We start from the raw sequence: 15,978 nt of genomic DNA, 5'->3' as shown, positions 1-15,978 counted from the left end.
GCACTCGTCGAACTCGCCAGAGTGTTCGACGTGCGGCCTAACCCATACATCAATCAGCCCGTTGAGCTTCTCGCCGCGTCTTCTTAGCGGTAGTAGATGCATGAAGCAGCTGCCCTTGAGCTGTTAAGTCTCACCCTCGCTTGTAGGTCATTCGAGGTGCTCATTTCGGTAAAGTTACTCGACTAACAGGACCGAGACGGTACCTAGGCGATCGAAGATCTTGAACTCACTCAATAGAACTAGCAAACATACCTGCTGCTAAGGAACTTCCTACAAATTTAAGTTAACATTCACGCTATCGAGTAGCCCGATCGAGAAAACAAAAGGAATACACTCCGAGCACACTGCCGTGAATCCACACTGTTTAACTTTTTATTGAGTACTTATTCAAGTTTCCCAAAGAGGATGAGATTGAGGAATACGAAAATAAAGAAAGGTTTTTTTGTAAATGAAATTATTTTATTATTAATGAATCATTCGCCAGTCGTCATTTAAATTCTAGCCCGGATCCAGGAGTTAAAAGATGTGACTCTGGCGAAGGCGGCGGGGAAGCCTCTCTGGCAGCCTTGGGCTGATCCGAACGATGTGATACCGATCTGGAAAGTACAAGAAACAAATGGTAAATGTAGTGAGTCATAAAAGCCTATCCTAATAAATAAACATAGAAACAAACAGAGAATCTATAGGTCAGTCCGACAGAAGCACCCACCGCCTGCGGACGTGCTCATCGACCACTCAATCGCCCGGCCATTGTTCGCCTGGTGTTATTGTTAGCCCGGCCTTTGTTCGCCCGGTTTTTTGTTATCCCGGCTTTTGTTCGTGGCACATCTGCCGACAAAGTGTTTTCCTAGAAGTGTTTGTTCTGTTTTGGTTTCTTTTTGTTGTTTCCTTTTTTTTGTTATTCTTTCTTTTTTCCTGCAGTAATTGTGTGTGTTCGCGAGCGCGTGCTCCGCCGTGTCCTCGTTGCAGCCACTGCAGTGGTGGCACTTCGGCGTCGGCTCCCTCCGGGCGACGAGGTGCAGGTAGCGGCCGAAACAGCCGTGTCCCGTGAGCACCTGCGTCGCTCGGCAAAGATTTCGACGTGCAACCTAACCCATGCATCAGCCCGCTGAGTTTCTCGCCGGATCTTCTCAGCGGGTCGCAATTCCGATCCGGTAGTAGATTCATTCGCGAAGCAATTGCTCTTGAGTTGTTAGGTCTCCTTCGGAGGCGCTTGGGCAGTTGTTAGCAAATCCCACCCCTCCTCGCTGAGCCTGACTCGCCCGCCTGTCTTGGTGATACTGCAAAGGCCTTCGAGCCACCAGTAATCTTTCAATCATGAAAAAAAGAATCTATAGGCAACCAGTTAAAGCAGTAAAGTTAAAAACAAGTAGTGTACTGACCAGCTGACGGCCTCCGCCGCTGCCGATGGTGAGAGGGCCGCCGGAGTCTCCCCTGCAGGTGCTGCGACCGTTAGAGCCGTCAACACAGAGGGTGGAGCCAATTATCAGAGTGTTTCCAAACGTGCGGGCGCAGACGGCGTTGGTAATGACCTGGAGGCTCACTTGGCGTTTTTGTTGGTTGTTGGCTCCCGAAGCAGCTGGAATAGTCAATCAATTTTATCCTGTTAGTCGCGGTATCAAAGCAGAATACAAAAGGAGAGCATTCAGTATTTGTTTATTCCATTTAATTTTGTAATATCCTAATATTACCTGTAACAGTAGAATTGATAAATACTAACCATCGGAAGTTCTGCCGAAGCCGGCAGCCCAGGCCCAAGTACCAGCAAAGTTGTTGTTTCCACTGGCTAGGTTGATGCGCTGGATGTTGTCTGTAATGAGGTGAAGAGACAGAATCACATTACAGGTGTAGGAACTCTAAAATAATCAATAATTTAAACAAAGCATAAATAATGGTACTGACTGTTGAAGCCAACATGGTTGTGGTTGATGACGGCGACGTCATTGTGGAGGTTGTTCATGTTGTAGCTGCCGTGCATATGGACACTGGAGGTGGTGACCCTGGTGCCTCCGGAGAAGATGTTAGCTGTGCCAAAAGCGAGGGTGAACTGACGAGCCTGGGCATCCCTGGACCTCCAGCAGTGAGCAGCGGTCACAGAGCGGGTGTTGGTCAGTAAGGAAGCTCCGCAGATTGAAGTTCTGCCATTCGTGAGTGCGATCACAAGTCCAGCCTATGATATGAAAAAATAAGAAAATTCAAGTATTTTGATGCGAAATAACATTGTACATTTCAAGGAACAATATACAATTTAGTTTATCTTTTAGAGACGTGCGCTAACAGCCGGAGAGTCCCAGCAGGAGGGTACACGTCGCCGACTCTCCTCTGGACTAACACAGTTATGGATCCGGCGATAGACACGTGGACACAGTCACTGAGTATCTCGCCGGATCTTCCGAGTGGGACGCGATTCCGATCCGGTGATAGACTCTGTGAAGCACTGCTCTTCCTAGGCCTGGTGTTAGTGAATTCTAACAGCTTAAGCTTTTGAGCTCACCCATCCGTCCGCGCGAAGTTGGAATAGAGTGAATAGGTAGAAAAATAATAATAATAATTATAATTATCCAAGCTTCCCAACTTACTTATTACTGGGATCACTCACCTCATTCCAAAATCGGAAAGTACCGCGGATCCGGCATAGTACCGGCCAATAACGTGTCTTCCTACCACCTATAAGACACTGACATCCGTTCTGGAAACTAAGATCTCACACCACATAGACAGCTGTCGAGTACTGTCTGGTGCCCAGAACGGGTGTAGGCGTGGTAGCCACGGTACTAAGGAACTCCTCTTGATCGACGCGGTATCTGGCCAGCAGGTCAAACGCAACCGACAAAATTTCTCTGCCGCCTGGATAGACTATAAAAAGGCATTTGACTCGGTACCCCATACATGGCTGAAGAGGGTCCTCAGGCTGTATAAGATAGACGATACAGTTCGAGACTTCCTCGGTGCCTGTATGGGGCATTGGAGTACAATGTTAAGTCTATTCCGTGTGCGGCTGTCGGCTGTGGAAGACCGAATAAAGGTGAATCGGGGTATATTTCAGGGTGATTGTCTGAGTCCATTGTGGTTTTGTCTGGCCCTGAATCCTCTCAGTTCATTACTGGAGGCTTCGAGGACAGGCTTTCAGTTCTGAAGGGGGGGCTTGAAGGTGTCCCACTTGTTCTACATGGATGACCCAAGTTGTACGCTCCTCATGCTGCCGGCCTCAGGCGACTGCTTGACATCACTTGTGATTTCAGTAGTCGCATTAGGATGAAGCTGGGAGTCGACAAGTGTGCGGTTCTCCATGTAGAGAGAGGGAGAATAGTCTCATCGGATCGTTTGCCCGTATCCGATGGGATAAGCCTTCGGGTACTCTCCGAGGGAGAAACACACCGGTACCTGGGCATGTCGCAAAATATAGGTATTGACGTGGCGGTCGTCAAACAGACTGCATGCGACGTGTTTTATGAACGTCTGACAAAAGTGTGTAAGAGCCTTTTGTCGGGCGTGAATAAGACAAGGGCGTTTAACGGCTGGGTGATGCCTGTCCTGTTGTATACCTTCGGCGTGCTCAGGTGGACTCAGACCGAACTGGACGCCCTGGTTAGAAAAGTCCGCTCAATTATGATCCTCCATAGGATGCTCCACCCGAAGTCCTCGGTAATGAGATTGTACATTCTGCGGAAGTGTGGTGGCCGGGGTCTACTTAGCGCCAAGGTCATGCATAGCAGTGGGGTGTGCAGTCTCAGGGAATATTTCCTATCGAGGGCTGACAGTGTGATGCACAGAGAGGTCATGGAATGCGACAAAGGACTGACCCCGCTAGCCCTGGCCAGAGACGGGTGGCAATCACCGGCGGTACTCAGTACCTCTGATCGTGAGGCCATATGGAAAGGGAAAGAACTGCACGGACGCTTCTTTCATGCACTGCATGAGCCCCAAGTGGACAAAGAAGCCTCCGTGCACTGGCTGCGATTCGGTGACCTCTATGGGGAAGCCGAGGGTTTTGTCTGTGCAATACACGATCAGGTTATCAGGAAGAACAACTATAGAAAGCACATTATGCCGCCGACCGGGTGAATCCCTCAGACATGTCACCTCTGGTTGTTCTATGCTTGCTAACACTGAGTACTTACACAGACATAACCAAGCAGCCAGAATCCTCCACCAAGAACTCGCCCTTAAGTATGGCCTCATCGAACAGAGGCTACCGTATTATAAGTACCAGCCGCCGTACTCGACGCCGTACTCGCAAACGACCGCGCCAAACTCTACTGGGACCGGCCCATCATCACGGACTATTTTTGCGAATAAGCCTGATATCGTGCTGATGGACCAGACGGAGTCTCGGGTATTTCTGGTGGATATCACCATCCCCTACGACGAGAACCTCGTGCGGGCCGAGGCAGATAAAAAGACCAAATATTTGGACCTGGCGCACGAGGTGACCGACACGTGGAGAATGGTATCTACATAAATAATCCTGGTAGTTGTATCGGTGAATGGTTTGGTCCCTAAAAGCCTCTCAAAACATCTCGAGAGGCTTGGTCTCAACAAAAAGTCGGTGGTGGCTCAAATGCAAAAAGCAGTCTTGCTCGACAATGCCCGTATAGTTCGTCGGTTTCTCTCCCAATAGTCCCTAATGCTCCGGCCGATTGTTGCCCACCTCGTCGGAGTATGTCCTGCCGTCTTCCCAGAAGAGGCAGTGTTTAATACACATAATAATTAAATGACTAATATGCTATATTTCCATTAAAATTTGAATGAAAGTTTGAAATCGGTAGGATTAGGGTGTATTGGATAGCAGTAGGTACTTACAAGATGGGGGTGAGCACCAGCGTTGGCGGCAGAACCACCCACAATCCTGGTACCGTCGAAGTCAGCGGCTTCCTCGGCGCGCTTAAGACTCTCGGCCCGGGGGATACCGATCTTGGTGTGGTAGTCAAGTTCGATAGCCTCTTCTGCCACGACCACGGCCGCCAACGCCATCAGTACTGCTGCGAAGACCTTCATGGCTACTACCAGTTTACAGGTTCCCTCGAGTAGAATGTTGTCAGTCATCACTTCGGTGTCTTTTATAGTTGCAAAAATAGTATCTTATCTTAACAAAAGTATCATTTCAAAATTTAATTAATAAATTTGACATGTAAATCACGATAAAATTAAATTGCGAAAATAATCCCCACTGCTCATAAAATCATCATAGATAATAAATTGACGAGACTTTGTTTGTGTCCGGGCGGGCCCGGCATGTCGTGTGAATTAGCCGCCTGATCTAAACATTTACGGTTACCAAATATTTGAAGGCTTATTCATGAGCCACTTGTTAAAGTATTGTTACGACGGTAAGGGTAACGCTATCTATCGCCGAATAGTCGAGGAAGTATCTAGAACGCTCGAGAAGTACAACGTCATCTATTGCCAGATAGCGGAAACACACAATACTAGACTTTTGTGGAATATTTTCGACGATTCTAGGGATTTAGTCTCGGCTATAAAAGCGCTGCAGGGATGGCAGGCAGTCAGTTAGTAATCGGAGCTACTCGAAGCGAAACAGCGAACGGATCACCTGAGGCGAAGCGGAAGAAGCGAATTGAGATTTTTAAAGTGATTGTGAAGTGTTTTTTAGTTGTACCTTGGTGGAATTTTATTTATCCCGAACCCCAGCGCGTAACAATTTGGTGTCAGAAGTGGAATAAATAATGCCAGTTTTACCGAATGACACGGCGGTAGGCACAGAGGTCAGCGCCAGCAAGAGTTGGACCAAAGGCGGTTTGAAGGTTCTACAACACCGACCGAAGAACACCTGGCTGAAGCTGCGGCAATGGAATCAACCGCGGGTACATCTAGTGTTTCCCCGGCAGTAGAAACTCCCTTTTTTTTCGGGCTGGGGGCCGAACCTCCTTCGAGGTCCCCGTGCCTAGAGGGTGCGCGGGGTATGTGGTACTTGACGATCTGCAAGGTGTTGGGAGCAGACCGCGGGCCCAAGGAATTTTAGGGCCCACCCATTAAACGACCCCCTGCACTCTTCGCCCAAGCGTCCGTTCCCCTCCGAGGTCAGAACCCGGATGAGGTAGGGGAGTCACCGTGGTCAACACTACAACCAGACAGCGCGGCTCACCCTAAGGACGCCCAGCCGACGAAGCCTTCGAGGCGAATCGAAGGCTCTGAAACGTCGGCCGTCTCGGTACGGCAGCCCGTCAGGCCGCCCAGACGGTGCCGCTGGTGTCCCAGAATACTCCGCTGGAATACACCGCCAACCGGTCGCTCTTTCGTATCTCCTTGGCAGCGCGCTAGAGTGCTGGTAGCGCACCGCTCTACCCCCTCAGGTCGCCCCTTGACCTTCACCGGGGGGAAGCCGCCAGCTAGAGGGGCCGGGACGTACGGATGTATTCCCTCCTCCGGCCCCTGGCTCGACGGCCATGAATCGGTGCGGAAAGGGAAGAGCTCTCCCTCTCTCGTTCCACCGCCTCCTTCTGCGATATGGTGGACTCGCAGAAGTCGAGCATCACCTTTCAGGACGCGTCGTTGCCGAGCATCGTAGCCACGACGCGCGGCAGCGAGAGGTCCTCTCCTATGACCGCGACGAGGGCGGCGCGTTGCTCGTCGAATCCAGAGCAACGCACCAGTGTGTGTTCCGCTGTGTCTTTCTCGTCGCGGTCTGCGCAATGGTGGCACTGCGCTGTTGGTTCCCTTCCGGCTATTTTGTGTAGATACCGGCCAAAACAACAATGGCGATCGCGCGCTGCGGACGTCGCGGCGTGGCGACGTTCTTGCGGGTCAGGGCCTGGCACCAAACGGGCGCGCCGTAAAGTGCCGTAGACCAAACCACCCCCACGTATAGGCGGCGCGCTACCTCATCGGGACCCCCGACATTTGGAAGAAGCCGGCTCAGCGAGCCGGCCGTCGCCATCAGCCTAGGGCCCAACTTTTTGAAATGAGCCCGTCGCCAGGAGGAGCAGGCCCGTCGCCAGAAGGGGCAGGCTCATCGCCAAGGGAAGCAGGCCCATCGTCAGGAGGAGGAGTTGCTTCGCAGGCTGGAGGAGTACACTCGGTGACAGGAAGAACAGATCGTCGGCCCCCACGTACAACGCGTCATATCAAAAATGGTGGTTTACAGGAGAGGGTTTTAAAGTTTCAAATTGATCTGTAATTAAATCTTAAAAGTAACTTCTATCATTTAGTATTGATTTAAAGTATTCAATTTAGGCCGGTTCTAATGGTATAATAATTATTTATAATTTCCTCGATTTTCCCGGAAAAGTAGTTATGTGATTGTGTCCACCACAACTATGAAATAGGATCATAAACGTATAAGTCTTATATGTCTGTTTGTATGTGGGAGATGTCAAAACATTTTTTTATGAAGAAACAAATTCAATGTGAAAGGAAAGGCTATTGCCACTATTTTTAAGTTCTTTACTTTCAAATAGATGTAATTTTACCCAAGTGTAAAAAACATCAACAATACAGACATAGCCTTTTTTATTTATTGAAAAATAAACACGGCTGTGCAAACCCGAGCAGAATTAGACTGAGCCTCAATTTTATCAATAGCATTAAATTTTCTGGCAATTTTTTTATTATTAATGTGATTATTATGGCTTAGTTTATCAGAATCAGATGGTCAAGTTTAATACACTTTATTGCACACCAAAATCCAATTTACATTAAAAAAACAGTCAAAAAGCAGATACATTTGTACAATAGGCAGTCTTATCGCTAAAAGCGATTTCTTCCAGGAAACCGTTTAATTTACAGAAATTCTGGAAAATATAAAAATATAGCGTGATAAGTGTCGGATGGTTCTTAAGCTAGCCTCTCATATCTTTTGAGCACATAACCATTTCAGCGTCATATTTATCTATTGAAGATTGGATGAAGGTGTTGCTTATCGAAAGTGTATTTTTAAACATGGTCTTACACACGTTAACTGATTTAATTCGACTATCGGGTAATTTTCTAAAGGCACAAAAAACTTAAATAGTTAAGTTTTTCATGCCTTTACGTATTTACGTTGAATCTCTTAAAATCCTAAGTTCATTGTTTTTTCGTTATTTTTTTATATTCGAAGCAATAAAAGTCCACTGAGAGTAATGATTAACTAACTTCCAAAATTTATTAAAGAGTTTCTCTCGTGTGAGCAAATCAAACTTTTCAAAGCATTTGAATCGACATATTGTTACCCATCTGTTCATTACCTGAGCGAGAAATGTGTTTTTTACCTAAATCGACAAGCAGTTTTCTTTTTACATCTAGCCAATTTGATTTATTAGTAGTTTTGTTCTTAACTAATGCCTTTTTCACATATTTACGCTTCTTTTTTCTTGAATGTGGTGTTGAAGAGCCTGAAAATTCGCTAGATGCTAATGGGCTGGACCTAATAGAAGAACCAGAATCTGAACAGACTGGAGCACTTCCACGAAACGAATCGTAATCTGTAACAATATCTCCAAACGAAGTATATGGGCTTGGTACTGGTGTTACAATTAAAGCATCAGGTGTGGAAAGGTTTTCTGAACAAGATTCTTCATCAGCTTTGAAAGATGTAAAGTTATGCAATTGACTTGTAAAAGTTGAAGAAACGTTTAAATTATTGTTATTTTTCTCATTACAATCATCAAGCTTATCATTACAAATAACATCTGTCGTGTCAGTTATATGATTGAAATCACTCTGAGATAGCAAATTACCAATTATTGTCGTGTCGAGTTCATTATCCAATGCAATTTCAGGTTTTGGAGTCCTTTTGTTTGTCAAATTCGATGACAGATGTTGGTGTGAGACTATATTGCTTTGTGGGGCTGGTCCCCCTGAAAAAAATAATATTCAAAACACTTTGAGTACAAACTTACATAGAAACAACTCAGCAAATACTTAAATCGTAAAATGAAACTTAAACACGGACATGTATGACGTGACTTTGTCTACTTAATCAATCTTAAAAAATAACTTTTAATTCATATAATTAAAAATTGGTACCCCCCCCTGCGGGATTCGAAAACCGGTGCATCGCTAGAGACGAATGCACCTGACGTCTTATCCTTTAGGCCACGACGACTTCATGCTTCTGATTAAGGATCTAAAAGACACTTTTATTCACTGGTGGTAGGACCTCTTGGGAGTCCGCACGGGTAGGTACCACCACCCCGCCTATTTCCGCCGTGAAGCAGTAATACGTTTCGGTTCGAAGGGTGGGGTAGCCGTTGTAACTATAGTGAGACCTTAGAACTTGTATCTCGAGGTGGGTGGCGCATTTACGTTGTAGATGTCTATGGGCTCCAGTAACCACTTAACATCAGGTGGGCTGTGAGCTCGTCCATCCACCTAAGCAATAAAAAAAAAAAAAACTTTCGGCAAAGACCTGAGGAGATAAAGGAGCAGGTCCAACAGAACGAGGACCGTATTTCTCAGCACGAGAGCCGGATTGGAAGACCCTGGAAGACATGGAAACAGGAACAGTAACATCAGCCTCAGTTACTGTTGTTCCTTCCATGCGGGGGTTCAAAGTTCCGCCATTCGATGGAACAACCTCGTGGTCAGCCTACAGGATCCAGTTTGAGGCGGTTATGAAAGCAAACGGCTGGAGCAAGTCACAGGCTATGACGGCGCTTACTTTGGGACTCCGTGAACAAGCTTTGACCATCCTGGAAGCCTTAGGTAAGGACCTATGAGCAGCTCGTGGAGGCGTTGGAGTCCAGGTATGGAACACGTTTTTCGTGCCCAGTTTAAGGAACGAGTGCAGCGCGGCAACGAGAATCTGCAACAGTGGGCTCTGGAGGTTGAGAAGTCCGCAAGGCGTACTTTTGTGTTTGCAAAGACATTATAATATCAACCTAAGACGACTAAATACATATTATTTAATTGAAACCGAGCGCGGCCGGGGCTGCTTAACTTAACCAACTAATAGGTTGGGGAAAAGTTTCTTCGCATTTTTTAAGAAAATTCACAACTTTTTTTAATATAGTTTATTTACATTTGAATGGCATCCATTTTATCCGTAATAGGGCGACCAGAGCGACGTGCATCTTTGACATCAAACTTTCCGGATTGAAAACGCTTAAACCAAATTTGTGCTACTCTCACAGACACTGACTGCACTAGGTCCATAAACATCGCAATTTCTTTTCGCGGCTTGAGTTGCAGTTTTACCTTTTTTGTAGTAAAATTTTAAAATGTATCGAATTTCTTCATTAGATTCGCTCATCTTGACAGCACGAAAAATAAATAAAAATCACACATTTTCCTAATTTGCGTTTGGAATTATCTTCTTTAAAATTTAAACTTTTAATGATACCAAAACCAGCCAGATACAAATAGTATAGCCAAAGAGATTTTATTACAAGTTCATACATACTATAATGCGGAAAGAGTTTTTCCCCAACCTATTATAGTCTAGTCAACAAGTTCAAAAACGTGTTAAATAGACATAAAGCTCCTAAAAATATGTACGATAGCTCATTGGATGCGGAATGATGTCTACAAAAATGTTTTTTAAGGGCTTGTTAGTACATAAAAAATTGCGATTGTTATAAACAAAATAAGATTTAAAAAAAAAGAATTTGGTTTTTCCTTAATAATTTCTAAAATAATGATATTTAAGGAATTTTGAAAAAAGATCCTGAAAGAGGAGGAAATTTCCAATAAAAAAGTCCGAACTCCCGGAATTCTATCTCTATTATTTATAAAAAAAAATTAAGGCTGAAAATAGCGCTCCGCGAGGTTGTTACGGCATAGGCGCGCCGTCTAAAAAGCCGGTATATCACCTAAAATATTTTTTTTATAGTATTAAATAACAATTTAAAAATTTGAATAAATTATGGTGTAATCTAAACACTTGAACGAAAAAAACCTCGGTGAAAAAAAAATTTTATATCGATTTTTCAAAAATTTACACCATTGTTAATTAACTAACTTTTTTCCAGTCTCTGTTTTTATAAATTACGGTATAAAAGTTACAATAATTCATCTATAAATTTTTCCCTTCGTGGAGCTCTTATCATTTAAGTACTTAATAAAGTAATGCAAAAAAAAAATTTTAATCTTTATTATTTTAATAATTATAATTTTTTTTAATTAACAAAAAATTAAATTTCTAAAAATTGTTATGAAAAATAGTTTTTTTCCGTAATATCTTAATATTGCTGTTTTTGCATCTATTTGCATTTAGGTATTAATTAACATTTAAAAAAAAAAATTTACCCTATTTGTTCAGAAATTGTTTATAAACAAATAGACTATTTTGGGATTTTTAAAAAAAATATTTTTACCGTCTTATTGTATAGGTGAAATAATGATTTAAAAAAATAATCTTAAATAAATGTTTTAATTGTTTAAAATCGTTTTTTTCATATTTCAATTGTTTAAATAATTAGTTAAGAAATTCTTTTTTTCTTAAAAATCATCATTGACTCTTTTCAGCGGATTAACAAAGAAATACATTTCAACAAATTATAAGCTATGAAATTTCAAAAAATATCAAAAAAATCTTAAATTTTTATAAACAAATGCTTATAACTGTTAAACAATAGTTACAGGATCGATTTTGAATTTATTTTAAAGATAAATAAATCTATATCTATACTAATATTATAAAGAGGGAAAGATTTGTTTGTTTGTTTGTTTCGAATAGGCTCCGAAACTACTGGACCGATTTGAAAAATTCTTTTTCCATTAGAAGCCGACATTGTCCCTGATGAACATAGGCTACTTTTTTTAAATTTTTATTTATTTAATTTTTTTGGTTTCATGTGTGTTTTAATGTTTCCGAAGCGAAGCGAGGGCGGGTCGCTAGTCCTTTATAAAAATGACTTGAGTGTCCTTTACCGTATCTCTTATAGTTTAAAAGTTATAACAATTTATCACTTGACAAATTATGTAACGGCTGTAATTTCATTATCATATAATATCTAAAAATGCTGTAAAAAATATTAAAACACGTACAGTAGTTTTTTACAGACTGACTTTTATTAATAAATAGCACAGTAGGTAGGCACACATATTGTTTATAGCCTATGATAGATGGCGCTAAGTACATATATAATTATGTTACCCTTCAACAACACCACCACTTAACATAATAATACCAAAAAAAAGTCAAACACAAATGCATCTTAAGCATGTAATATTACAACACCCATCTTGTTCATAAAATAATAATGTTTATTTTTACTTAAGCTTTTTGTCAATATATCAGCTGGCATTTCATTTGTTTCTAAATATTTTACAACAACTAATCTGTTACCTACTGCTTCCCTAATAAAATGAAATTTGACATCTATGTGTTTACTTCTTCTATGATACACACAGTTTTCAGTTAACCTTTTAGCGCTTTGACTATCATTATATAATTCAATAGGAATATTTCCTCTATCTATTAATTCAGTTAACAGTTTTTTTAAATAAATAGCTTCCTTACTTGCTTCACAAACAGCCATATATTCGGCCTCTGTGCTAGATAAGGCAACAGTTTGTTGCTTCCTACTTTCATGAGAAACTAAACAGCCTGAATAAATAAAACAATATCCAGTGTATGACTTACGATCTTGATTATCTGATGCCCAATCAGCGTCAGCATAACCAGCAATGTCTAAATTATTTTTAACATACAATAAACCATAATATTTAGTGCCACTCAAATATCTCAACACTCTTTTTGCATGTTTCCAATGTGTTTCAGTATTACAGTTATTAAATAGAACACATTATTATTTACAAAAAAAAAAAAGAACACATTCCTAACCTAAAAGTACATGTTATTATCCGCAACATGCTTCGTCAGATTACAGAAATAAAGTTATCAGCAACATGCTTCGTCAAAAAGTACAATACTTACTTTCAGCTGCAAGCGTCGTCATAAGTAACATAAAGGTCCACGCTAACAGCAATGCGCGCGTAGGCATCGGCTAGTCAAACAAGCCACTCTGGATCGCACCCGGCCCGAAAGTACCCATTACGCTAGCAGCATTGCCACGCTGTATGGCAATGGATAATCTCTGAACCAGGTACGACCCAGACCGAGGATCGTGGCCTTGCCCTCTGAGGCGGTGGCCAATTGCGGCAATAAACTTTTTGGCCTCCGAACTCCACACACCCGTCGTTTCCACTGCCACTGGAACAAACAGGTATGTAGATTTCAGAGCATCGTACTTGGCATGCTTCGTTTTAGCCGACGCCTCAGCAGCAAAGCCCGCACATTGTCGGGTCCCAGATAAATGACACGCCGCGTACGTACAGCTACAGGTTGCGTCCCATAACAAGCAGCGTCCCTTCTCCCAAGGAATCAGAGTCAAATCATCCGGCCTCTTACCATCCGACCTGCTGAGGCCTGGTGGTTCCAACACACACGGGATATTTGCGGTGACCAAAGCACGTCGAATAATATCATTAAGTGCATGGTGTCTCGGGAAGCGGCCAGCCGATCTAACACAACTCAGTCCATGCAGTCCGGCGGCATCCACCATACTACCACAGACACATCGATGGGGCTCGCAAATGCTGCAACCGAGTCTCAAAGCTGTGGCCACTCTCAATGAATTATTATCAAGAAGTGTCCCCAGCTGCGGTGAAGGCAATGCTTGCAACCAAGCACCAGATTCCGGACAGGAGACCGCTTTCAGGCGCGCTAATTCAACTCCAGTGGCGTCTCCCAGCAAAGTTGACAAAGTCAGCTTGCACAGCACATCATCCCAAAACCTCTGCGAGCTCCTGTTCACCGGGAGCGCCTCATTCGGACATAAAAGGCCCCAAGCCGCCAAAGCCTCGCTCGCAAACGGAATCGTAGATCCATCACCATTCGTACCCAGCAACTTAGCAACAAAGTCTACAACCCCATAACACGAAGCCAGGAAAGCAGCGAGCCCAGTACGCTCCATTTGTCGCACCCCCAGGCCGCCATGACGTATAGGCAAAACAGCCTGGCACCATTGTCTGTCATCCAAGCTTACGTTTAAAATAGTCTCCAGTGTATCCCTCAACAAAGCATCAAGCTGGGCTACATCTTGAGTGAAGAGCCACGTTGGACAAGTTCTCACCAAATACGTCAAACGAGGCATCGAAAAGCAACAACGAAGCAAGACGAGAGCCACGTGAGATGATAAGCTCAATAGGTTGCCGCGCAATGACGACAATAACTGCCTTTTTATTTCCAGAGAACTTGGTACTCCATCCTGAAATATTGGAGAACCAAGCAAAATGAAATTACTTTTAGTCAAAACTTTGATACCTGGAACCAACTCCTGAAAATCTTTAACTACGCTTGCTGATACTTCAGTAGAAAAGTATACCTCACATTTCCCAGTATTAACCTCCAAGCCGACATCTCGCAACTTCGGAAACAAAAGTCTGATGTCGTCTAGCACGGAATCTGGGGGACCACCTATTGTGCCGTCATCCAAATACCATAGGTTTAAAGGTGACTTGACGGTCTTTATAATGCTGTGGATAGCAAGACTAAAAATTAATGGGCCAAGAGGATCGCCCTGCTGTGCACCTACCTCCGAGTCAATGGAAGATTCCATAAAGAACAACTTGCTGGAAGAGCTGTAACACTGATACAAGAATGGGTATAAAGCCGGAATCTTCTCCTTGATTTCATTTAAAATTATATCTCTCTCTAAGCTATTAAAAGCATTCCTTATATCAAGCTTTACAATTGCACTGTTACAGTTCTCCCTGCTCATAGCAAATGCACGGGTAGCATGAATGGCGGCCTCACACCCAAGAGCAGTCCCGAAGCCCAGCTGGTGGGGCTGCAAGTACGAGGCCATTTCATTCCTTACAGACCGACACCCAAGCTTGGCAGCGAGACGACGCAGCACAGACCCCACCGCAATTGGTCTCACACCGCCGTCCTTCTTAGTTAGAGCGCATAAGCTACCTCCGTACAAATAAGGACACACCTGTACATTAACCGTACCTCTTAGTATGAAATTGCATAAGTCTGTAATTGAGTGCAATAGACGAACACCATTTTCACCGGCGGAAGGGGAAATGAGCTCCTTTAAATGGTTTGGACGTAGACCATCAAGGCCAGGTGCAGAGCCGCTATAAAAGGAACTAATTGCGTCAGCAACATCCTCCGAGTTGACAGTCAAAAAAGGGCAACTAGAATCAGGCGCTGGCGGCAATGATAAAGGACGAAAAGGAGTAGGATGTTTATCACGTAATGCGCTTAAAGTCTCATCGTTAAAAGGTGCTAAAGAATCCTCCGACACTAAAAGACGGACAGCTCCACGCAAATCACCCTCATGAACCTTGGCTTCGATTCTTTTGACTGCGGATCGTGGCTTGTGTTTGAAGTCCTCTAAAAAATACGGGCTATTATTGTTTGCATTCTCCTTAACCTTTGCAGTAAGCGAACGGGGGTCACCTCGATCTGCAATTCTCAGAGTCGTGTAAGAAAATGACAACAAGGAAACCCAGTCCTCCACACCGTTATTGTTTATGCAGCCGTCCACAATAACTCTGAGCTTTCCTGCGACTAAATTCCTGGCCCCCTTAGGGATGTGCTTAAGCACAGGAATTTTATTTTTGTAAGATGCCAAATCATCCAGAGTATGGATAACACTCTGGGCTTGTGGATGAGCATCAGCAGTTACAGCACACGGCACCCGAGGCAGTATCGACGGCTGTATCTGGCTGTCTTTATGCATATGAGAAATATGCACATTTAGACCCCGGGGCACCACAAAAAGGCGTGTGGAACCCGGACAATGAGGGCATGTTGCCCTTGTGGGACTATTCATAATAATGAATTTTTTATAACGATTTTAAATATAAAATCGTTATAAAAAATTATAAAATATGTTATATAACATTAATAACAACAAAATTCACTTTATCTTTTAATATTATCCACCAGCAGTTTCGTCAATTGCACAAAAAATAAGACAAAAGTAGGTAAATAATTTTGGCATTTGCAAAAGTAAAAAGTATTTAAAAAAAAAGTACATTCATTCTTAATAAAACAAAATTAAATTATAAAAACAACAT

General features: G+C 43.3%; 2 protein-coding genes across 2 annotated transcripts; both read right to left on the bottom strand.

Moving 5' to 3' along the window:
• Window positions 1-437: 437 nt before the first annotated feature.
• Window positions 438-5,044, bottom strand: LOC114251929 (epithelial serine protease). Its single transcript, XM_089734643.1, has 5 exons — window positions 4,804-5,044; window positions 1,903-2,170; window positions 1,721-1,810; window positions 1,383-1,579; window positions 438-596 (listed from the first exon to the last, which is right to left on the bottom strand). Exons 1-5 carry the CDS (start codon window positions 4,996-4,998, stop codon window positions 492-494), a joined length of 855 nt encoding a protein of 284 aa, XP_089590769.1. The 5' UTR covers window positions 4,999-5,044; the 3' UTR covers window positions 438-491.
• A 7,776-nt stretch (window positions 5,045-12,820) lies between these two features.
• On the bottom strand, window positions 12,821-15,731 carry LOC149500916 (uncharacterized). The gene has a single exon (XM_089734788.1). The coding sequence runs from the start codon at window positions 15,729-15,731 to the stop codon at window positions 12,891-12,893; it is 2,841 nt and encodes a 946-aa protein (XP_089590914.1). The 3' UTR covers window positions 12,821-12,890.
• Window positions 15,732-15,978: the final 247 nt, after the last annotated feature.

The sequence above is a fragment of the Bombyx mandarina genome, chromosome 18 (genome assembly GCF_030267445.1).
Source record: "Bombyx mandarina strain Sakado chromosome 18, ASM3026744v2".
Lineage (NCBI taxonomy): Eukaryota > Metazoa > Arthropoda > Insecta > Lepidoptera > Bombycidae > Bombyx > Bombyx mandarina.
Note: the sequence above shows the minus strand (reverse complement) of the source record. Positions and strands in the feature narration are given on the sequence as shown.

Coding starts and splice junctions, on each gene's coding strand:
- LOC114251929 (XM_089734643.1), bottom strand. CDS start 4,998: ATGAAGGTCTTCGCAGCAGTACTGATGGCGTTGGCGGCCGTGGTCGTG. Junction 2,171..4,803: donor CTGGTGCTCACCCCCATCTT/GTAAGTACCTAC, acceptor TTCATATCATAG/GCTGGACTTGTGATCGCACT. Junction 597..1,382: donor GCGGCGGAGGCCGTCAGCTG/GTCAGTACACTA, acceptor TGTACTTTCCAG/ATCGGTATCACATCGTTCGG.
- LOC149500916 (XM_089734788.1), bottom strand. CDS start 15,731: ATGAATAGTCCCACAAGGGCAACATGCCCTCATTGTCCGGGTTCCACA.